The 9,385-nt window shown below is 52.7% G+C and overlaps 1 protein-coding gene across 2 annotated transcripts in view; it reads right to left on the reverse strand.

Moving 5' to 3' along the window:
* ADRB2 (adrenoceptor beta 2) overlaps positions 1 to 2,239 on the reverse strand; it is a 38,919-nt gene extending 36,680 nt beyond the window's left edge. Inside the window, exon 1 of one of the 2 annotated variants that reach the window (XR_010374220.1) lies at positions 667 to 2,239. Coding sequence is in view for 1 of the 2 variants with exons in the window: in XM_064459043.1 (XP_064315113.1) it covers positions 888 to 2,061 (1,174 nt within the window). In the remaining variant the exon portion in view is untranslated. The remainder of the gene's footprint in view (positions 1 to 666) is intronic. The other variant, XM_064459043.1, reaches the window with a different exon arrangement.
* Positions 2,240 to 9,385: the final 7,146 nt, after the last annotated feature.

The raw sequence follows: 9,385 nt of genomic DNA on the forward strand, positions 1-9,385 counted from the left end.
AACAAACCGGGCAGTTTAAAATGCTTCGGTTGGAGCCTCAACAAAAGGATGGTGTGTGGTTGTAACAGCGTGTCAACAGCGTGTCAGCCAATTTCCCTGTACCACATTCCTGAGTCCCACAGTCACAGTCCCACATTCTAGGCAAATAGTCCATTTATTTCTATTATTATTGTTTCAGCAAAAAGTCCTATAGAGCTTGGCGGAAAATGGGGGGGGGGGAAGCATTCGATTCTGGGCGTTGTTTAAAATGTCCCACTGACGGCAGATGCAACCCAGCCCTGCCGAGCCGCGCTCAGCCCCGCTCGGAGCATCCCCTCCCCGGGGAGACTGTCGCAGGGTGCCACCTCCGCACAGTCCCCTGGGCCGGACACCACTGGCACCGCCGCCCGAGGCTGTCCTCCCGGCCGGGGGGGGTGCGTCCCACGGCCAGTGGCTCGGTCATGAGAAGGGAACCGGGGAGACCCCGACCCCGCTCCCGCCGCCCCGACAGCAGCGAGGACATGAGGTAGTTCAACACCGGCCGCGGCCCGGAGGCTCCTCCGGGGACAAGCTTTCTGCACCGCCTTAAATTCTGCTCCCCACCCCCGCTCAAGGGACCCAGGGTTGTGCCCCAAACAGGTAGAGAACAAACAGCCCCGCCCGACCCTGCTCGGGGCAACCCCCCACCTGTTTCCAGAAGGTTTGCCGAGTTTTGGGTTCCTTGCAGCCATTAGATTTTAGGTGTGCTCTAGAAAAGGATCGTTGTTGTTATCACCATTATTATTATTATTATCGTTGTTATTATTATTATTATTACTGGGGGCGTGGTTTTTCCTTAGAGAGAAGGGCTCCTCTTTACAACCAGTGAAAGCCCATCACGTCTCGAAGCTACCCGCTAGGCACAGTACCTTTGCAGTGCAAAAAGTCCTCAGGATGAGGGAAGGAGCCCTCCTCACAGAGCAACTCGCAGGTTTTATCTGACGTCGGGGGGTAGCTGTTGTCCTCCTCATTGTAGTCGCTCTTGCCATTGCTATTTGAGTAGCCATTTGCATACATCTTAAGGGTGGACCTGCGGAGGCACAGGAGCTCCTGGAAGGCATACCTGAAGTCCGGGCTCCGGCAGTAGATCAAAGGGTTGAAGGCAGAGTTGACATAACCCAGCCAGTTCAAGAGGATGTACATGTACTTGGGTATGATGTCGTCCTGGATGACGTGCACAATGTTGACAATAAAGAAGGGCAGCCAGCACAGCGTGAAGGTGCCCATGATGATGCCCAGGGTCTTGAGGGCCTTGTGCTCCTTCAGGAAGAACTTGGAGGAACGGCGGTGCCCAGGTCCCCCTTTCTGCTCCTGCTCCTTGTTCTGGGTGTGAAACCTCCCCTCGCTCCTGTCTATCTTCTGCAACTGCTTCTTGGCCACCTGGAAGACCCTGGCATACACAAATACCATGACCACAAGCGGCAGGTAGAAGGAGATGATGGAGGAGGCAATGGCATAGGCTTGGTTGGTGAAGAAGTCACAACATGTGTCCTTCTCATAGCACAGGATGGCCTCATCACGGTCTGCCCGGTACCAGTGCATTTGGATGGGCAAGAAGGAGGTGAGTGCTGAGACCACCCACACCACGAGGATGACCATTCGTGCCTTGCTCTTGGTCAGCAGACTCTGGTACTTGAAAGGGGAGGTGATAGCAAAGTACCGGTCCACAGCAATGACGCAGAGGGTCTCGATGCTGGCTGTGACGCAGAGCACATCCAGGGAGGTCCAGAACTCGCACCAGAAGTTCCCGAACTTCCACATCTCCATGATGATATGGCTGGCGCCGAAGGGCACCACGGCCAGCCCCATCACCAGGTCAGCACAGGCCAGCGAGGTGATGAAGTAGTTGGTGACAGTCTGCAGGCGCTGGAACCGGGCAATGGCTGTAATGACCAGCACGTTGCCGAAAACGATGGCCAGCACGATCACCGACATAAGGATCCCCATGCCCACCATCCACACGTCCCGTGAGAGCGTGGGGTCGGTGGCGCTCTGGTTGGCGCTGACATTGCCGCTGGGCAGGTGGGGGTCTTCCACCCCCATGGCGCCCCAGCAGCCCCCCCGGGCCGGCAGCAGAGGCTCAGTTTTGCCTAGGGCTCCTCCGCGGCAACGCTGCACCGGCCGCCGCGCATAAGGGACGGCAGGTGCGGGGGGGGGGGGCCGCGGGGGGGGGGGGGGGGGCTCCCGCGGTGCGCGCCTGGGACCGGTCCCGTCCCGTCCCGCTCCCCCAACCCGTTAGGCGCCGCCGAGCTTATAGCGACACCCGCCGTGACATCAGCCCGCCGCAGCCAATGGCAGCCCGCGCCGCGCCCCGCGCGCACCTCGCCCCCACCGCCTGCCCCACGCGTGTCCCCGCCCCGCGCAGTCCCGCCGCCCGCGCCTGCTGCGGCGGAGCCGCCTCCCCGCGCCCCGCCGCCGCCCGTGCTCCGGGCCTCCTCCGCCCCCCGCGCCGTGCCCGCGCCCCCTCCCCGCCCGCGTGTTTTCCCCGCCACAGGGTGTCCCTGTGCTTTTCACCCTACGTGCGCCCCCGTGCGCTGCCTGCTGTCTCCCCAGGCTTTCCGCCCACGAGTGCCACGCTCCCTGCTCCCGGGTGTTTCCAGGACACATGGCACCGGGAGAATCCTGAGGCCACTGGTGCTCACAGAGACTTTGTCCCTGGCTGGACACTGGGGTTTGGCTTTCCCAAGAGCCCCCGTTCTCACCGGTGACACTTTGCACTGGGATGTCACCCAGGTCCCTGTCCTTCCTGGCCCCCAGCCCAGCACCATCGCTGCAGCTTCACCCAGAGCTCAGCGCCCTGGTGAGCACCCAGGCAGCCAGGGTGGTGGGGTGCATCCGAGTGCTCTGGAGCTGCAGCCCAACCCCGGAGCCGGTCAAGGGCACGGGCACTCCTCAGCTGTCTCAGGAGCACTGGCTGCACAGGGAGGCTGCACGACTGCTGTGCACAGCCATGCTGCAGCCAGCCGTGTGGTTAGCCCTGGACGCTATCAGAAATTATTTCCCTCCAAAGCAAACAAATTTGCTAAATAAGGACTAAGGAATCCTGCAAACTTCCTTTTAACCTAACAGGAGATAACACTGCCGCTGGAGTTTCATTTCTACCCCTTGCTCTGTAGTGACATTGTCCAGCCTCATGCTGCTCTCCTGCAGAGATATGTCACGCTGCCTTATGCCACAGAAAGGGAGAGTAAAAAGTGTTGCTTTTGCCCAGTGTCTTGTTGGGTGCTGCACCATGGCCCTCCTGCAGCAGAGGCAGCGGAGGGATCCTGCCTTTGTTAGCAATTAAACAGTTACTAATATTAAATCTTGTTTGAAACACGTCAGCCACTGGAGTCTGATGGGTTTGTGGTTCTGCCTCGTTTTTTCCAGGTGGCAAGGCTGTGCTGCGGTGCTGATGGCCAGGCGCTGGCTGCTACAGACCGGCTGCAGCAGGGAGCAGCTTTCGCCCCTCCGGCCCCATGCCATGGCCCGCTGGGTGTCCGTGTTGTGCCCTGGCTGCGCCCAGGCTATTTATAGAGAAGAGCTGGGTGTACAGAGAGGAAGCCTTGTAGCTTAAACCAGAGGGGTAAATGAGGTGCTGGAATCAGGAAATAAGGTGAAGGGAGGTTTCAGTGGTATCATGTTCCTGTCTAGGCAGGAATCTTCTTTAACTAGTGGCTCCCTGCACTGATTCCACTCCCCACTTCTGCATCTGCACACTCCAGAGGTTTTAAAAATGAGGAGACATGAACCAAAGATCCACAGGGTTCCCCTTCCCACTGCAGACGTGCACAGCCTTTGGAAAGCAGGGGCATTTGGAGGAGCCACGTATGCATTGCTAATAACCTTATCTAATTACCTGCAGTCTCTACTGCCCACTGTGGAGATAAATAGGGCCGTACATGTCACACGGGTACCAACAGGTACAACTATAACCAGCTGGGGTGGGTCTATAGCACTCTGTTGGCTTTCCTAGACTTCGCACCAGCTGAGGATCTGGTTCACATGCAGACTCAGGCTCAGTTAGCACTTGCTGGATGCACTAACTGTTCCCCGGCTCCCATGCACACAGGTGCCCCCACACCTTCTTTGCCCGAGGGCCCGCAGCATGCACCTTGTGGGGGTAGTATGGCAAGAACGTGCTGGAAAAGCAAAGGTACAGACAAGATGCAATAGTGGGAGAGCAGAGCGGAACAGGGAAGGAAAAGCAGAAGGTGTGGAAAAAACACCTTGTCTCAGCTCCCCCTTCTTCTTTTAAGAGCTGATCAGAAAGGTCTAGAAAGTGATCAAAGTAAGTTTCTGGTAATAACCTGGTGAGTTTGCTTTGCTGTTTCCTGTGGGTTAGGCTAACATCTGGGAGTACTCTGACAATAGACTGAAGTGTTCAAAAAGCATTAGGTCCCCTATCCTCATAGATGTACAAATGTTCATCCTTCCGTGAAGCACTGAGTCTTGAAAGGAGGAGAGCAGGTTTGGATACTCAGTGGGAAACACCAGGTCTGGGAAAGTCAAAGCAAAGTTCTCTGATTCATAACAAGTGCTTTATCAAAGACATCCATATGTCCTCCACATCCCTGTTAACAGTCCTACATCCCTCTCCAGAGCCTGCTTCAGGACTCTGGAAATCTCTGACCCAGCGTGCAGAAATCAGCAAGCCCAGCTTACATCCAAATATTTTGTCTTTGTTGCACTATATTCAAAGAAGCCTGAACCTCTGCTTTGGTTAACAGGGTGTGGTGGAGGAAGCAGAGAGTCACTGATTTTTCTTCCTTGATTCTGCAGCTCTTGCTTGTGTTGGCAATCCTTGTTTGCCTATGTGAAGTATGTTGGGATGGGCCCATGGCTTGAGCAGATTTTTGCTCTTGGCTGTGCAGCCATGACCCACACTAAAAGGGACTAGTGACCACAGGTTCAAAATAAAGGCAGGAATTTCCCCTAATAATAAATTCCCCTAAAAATAACTTTCATCACCTAAAGTCTGAGTTGCTTTTGAGGTTTGCATGCCTTTGTCTGTGCTTTTGAGTAGTTTTAGCTTTCCAGCACATTCAAGGCTTCTTATTTAAAAAAATATAACACCTAACCTCAGGGGAGAGGTTATGAAGTTAAGTTTGCACTTCTTACACTGCCTAAGTCCTGGGAAGAGCCCCAGCCCACCCCAAAATGCCACCTTCTGGGTTCCTTGGGCTTGGAGGGTGTCAAGACCAGGCATGCCTTGTTTGTTTGGTGCAGCACCACTGACCCTGCTGCTTTGTCATCACACTAATCTTTCCTCTTTTTATAATTGGATGTGTGCTCCCTCCTTCCTGGGTGGCATTTGAAAAGCAGCCTGTGGGATCAATGGGAAAGACAGGGTTGGTAGAAAGGTAATCACTTCTATTAGCCCAACTGACATAACTGGAAAAAACAGCCAGCCTTTCGGGCATGCAAGACCTTCTTCAGGACTGTGACTAGCTGGGATGCTGGCCTTAACCCTGCTTGCCCAGATGCTGATCCCAAGCTCAAAAACAGGAAGCAGTCTGATATTAAAGAGCTGGCCAAATCAGGCCCTTGGCAAGCACTTGGAAGTGACAGTCTTCAACACAGTGTTTGGCAGGAGAAGAATTTGTAAAATTCTTTTCCTGCAGAGAACTGGTAAGTAACAGTATTTGTCTGGTATGTCACTGCAGGGAGGGCTGTGGAGCAGCAGAAGCAGCATGCAGTTAGCATGGAAGCGTTCCTCTTTTCCTGTGGGTGCTGAGTAGCACCAGCCCCTGCTGCAGTTAAGGAGCCCACCCGGGCCTGAGCCACACCGGGCACCCTTTGGACAATCTGGCAGCACTTGCTTGAAGGGGCTTCATTCTGCTTTTCCCCTTTTTTTCTGCTGCATTCATTTGCATGTGCCTGGCTTTGGCTGTCAGCAGACACTCGGTCATGCTGAGCAGAGCACTGTGCTGGGGCAGGTCACTAACCCATGGGAAGTGGGAGGGGGACACCTTCTGTGTGTCATCTCTGCCTTCCTCTGGGGCTTTTGGCTTCCTCCTCCTCCTGCTTCAAAGCAGCCCGGCAGGGCTCAGGGAGCTTTCAGCAGGTTAGCCGTAGTAGCAGCACTGCTGGCTCTTGATTTCTCTTCTTCTCTTGCTTTACAAACCATGAGGAGGAGCCACCCATGACTCACAGCTCCCCATTAATCTCTTGTTTATGCTTGTTTGGAACACCAGTGCAATTAGAAATTACGGTTTGAGTGATAAAGTGATTTCTTTTGTTTGCTTGTTTTTCTCTTGGTGTTTCCTGCACTGTCTGGTGGGTGCTCTGGGGTGTCTCCTTGCTCTACAAGCTCACAGCAGTAAGGAGAAGCCCAGGGCTCCCTTTGGCACCAGCCTGCAGCAGGGAGGACACCAGTAGGGACAGAAACACTCCTGCTTCTTTTTGACAGTGGAGATGCTGCCACCTCCACCCTTGGGCAGCTGTCCCCAGCCCCAGCACCCTGGAGGACCACACTCATCCCATGCTGCACAGGGGGTGAGGTGTTGGAGGGGCTCTGCCCCACTCTGGGAGGTGCAAGATGGCATGAAATGCCTGAGAGCACCGGTCTGACATAGGAGCATCCCTAACTCTTTCACAGGTGCCACTGCTGTTAAAGAGTGCCTGTCCCCACATCCTCCCCTGCGAGGGTGCCGTGGAGGTGCGAAGGGAAACTGAACACATGGGAATATCATTCATCTTGCACCAAGGCAGGCAAGATCCCCTCGCCCTCTCTGTGCATCTCCAGGGCACCTGCTGAGTGTGGGAAGACACGGCTATTAACCTTAACCTCTGAAGTGTTGGCATTTGTAGGGAAGCAGTTATTGTCCTTTTTTTTTTTTTTTTATTAGTCTAGACAAAGGAAAAAGGAAACTGCTGAACATGAGCAATGACTCCAGTGAAAAGTGAGGCACTTTATATGGAACATGACACTGGCTGGAACAGCTGAACACCAGAGATTCATTGACTCTGAGCCAAATACTGACCTGCTCGCCTGTAAATCAATACTGATGGTGAGTACAGGTTACAAATAACACAATGAGGGCAGCAGTGGGAACAGAAGAGAGCATCAGAATAGTAGTTAGAGATAAAAGATTATTATCAAGATTTTTTTTCTTCTCATTACTGCTTTTCCCATAAGTGAACATCATGAATTTTCATAAGCAGAAGCGATCAGCATCTCTAACCCACACCGCCCTCTCAACTTGTCCCTGGCAGTGACCTCTGAGCCCATGCTGCCAGCAGCCTTTTCTTGTCCACTCCCTGGTATCTTGTTTCCCCACATGGTGCAAAGCCACGATGTGAGGCTGCAGCAGAGGAGTTTGGCACACAATGGAGGTTTTTTGAGTGCAAAATGCACTCCATCCTTCAGGCACATTCAGCACTGAGGTGGCTTCTGCTCCATTACCTCCACCCAGCAGGTCAGAGGAGACATCAGTCGGTGCAATGGGCACTTGGGGCCACAGAGCAGATGAGGCTACATAAATGTCGTAATTTCACATGAGCTTGGGCTAAAGCCACACTCGGTTGCACACTTATATTGAGGCAGACAAGTCTGATTCAAACACAAATGCATCAAACTGTGGCCATGCTGAGATGCCTTGCTTCTCACTTCCAACCTCTTTCTTGCCCTTGCTCTTGCAAGGTGGTCTGTGTTTCTCAGATAATGCTCAGTATCATCAGGCAGGAGGCAAGTTGTATGGCACCTACACTAACCCAATGTAAATCTCTGACTCGCATAAATAATGGGCATGTATTTAGGAGGCACTCCAGGGAAGCAACAGGGAAAGCACAGGTCCGTCTGTCCTCTTCCCCTCTCCACCATCAATGCAGGTCTACTGTACCCCTCAGGTGAACCCTGGCCCTGGGGATAGAGATCCCTGCTTGTTGTAGGGCCAGAACTTCACCTCTCATTCCTAATTTTAGAAGGCTACTTCATGAGCTTGTAGGAAAGGGAACTCTGTGTGCCAGAATATGTGCCCAGTTCTACTGAGTACAAGAGGAAATTTGTTTTTTCCTTAGAGCTTTCTTATTAAATCTGCTGCATATCAAACCCAAAATAGCTTGTGTGGCTGGTGGTCAGACAAAGCTTTCCGTCAGCTCTGAGGGGTGGTTGAAGAGCTAGAAGAAGATCTGCGAATGCACTGCTGCAGGGTGGCATGGCTATGGTGGATGGGTGCTGTGTGTGTGCTGTTCATCTGGTGCAAACCCAAGGGATTTTAATTTAGTTTAAACATCTTTTCTGCTGTGGGCAAGGCCCTTGGCATAGTCTGAAAGCAGGTACACTGACACGTGGTGGGGCCAAGCCAGCAGCTGGTATCTGGGTGCCCTGTGCCTGGCAGGACAGAGCCAGCTGGGGCGCCAAGATATGCATAAGGAGAAGATGACCAGGTGGGGTTGGGGTTGAGCTCTAACCATAGCTCTGTCTTGTATGCGTGGCCAGGAGGATCAACAGCTGCAGTCAGGGTGCAGGAGGAAGGTCTTCAGCAACGCTAAGATTTGAACAGCCGGTGCTGGAGATTATGGCACCCCGTCTAGCTACAATGTGAGTAGGTCAAGTCTGCCATGCCCACACTTCCAGCAAATGTCTGGCCATCCTGTGGGCATCCTTCAAAAGGTATGCATTCGTCTTCTGGGCCCTTTGGCAAGTGCTTCGCATTTGCATAGGTGGTGCCAGACCTGGAATATCAATACAGACAAGGAGAAAAGACTGTAGTCCTTGGCACAGGTTCTTAGATCACATAGACCTTTTCAGTCACTGTGCCCTTAGTTTTCTGTTTTCCCTCAGTGAGGCAGAATGAATTAATCTTTATTCCTCCACGCATCTGAAGAGGACATCCACTAATGTTTGTGGGGTCTTTTGGAGCATACTTCATAAGATAGTGCTAAAAAGGTTGTTTTATCTGTGGTTACAATCGCAATTCAGAAGTGGCTTAAGGTAAGCCCAGGCTTTTCTCATTTCTTTGTAATGCATCTGTCTGACTGTAGGCATCAGTCTTCCTGTTTTATACAGAGGCTGGACATTTGCAGTGGGAGTTGTAATGGAGATTTTGTTCTTAACATGCAAGTGTAAAAGAAAGGCAGATTTGGGGGACAGGAGGATCCTTTAGAAGTGAAGGTATTTGAGGAAAATTATCACACTGAGAGTCCTGGGAACAAACATCTCCAGAACGTGCAAAGATACTGCTTTTGCTAGTCACCATCAACAAATTTGCCTAACTGGGGATCATGTCTAGCAGCAAGAAGGATTGTGAGCATTAGGATACCAAGGTGAGGGGTACAACAGAAAAAGGTAGGCGAAGTTCAGTCTCCATAGCTTGCACATTGCTTGCCCCTTCTCAGCCTGGTCATGACATCTGAAGTCAACCCTGTTTAACTTATTCCTTAG

The sequence above is a fragment of the Phalacrocorax carbo genome, chromosome 8, assembly GCF_963921805.1.
Source record: "Phalacrocorax carbo chromosome 8, bPhaCar2.1, whole genome shotgun sequence".
Taxonomy (NCBI): domain Eukaryota; kingdom Metazoa; phylum Chordata; class Aves; order Suliformes; family Phalacrocoracidae; genus Phalacrocorax; species Phalacrocorax carbo.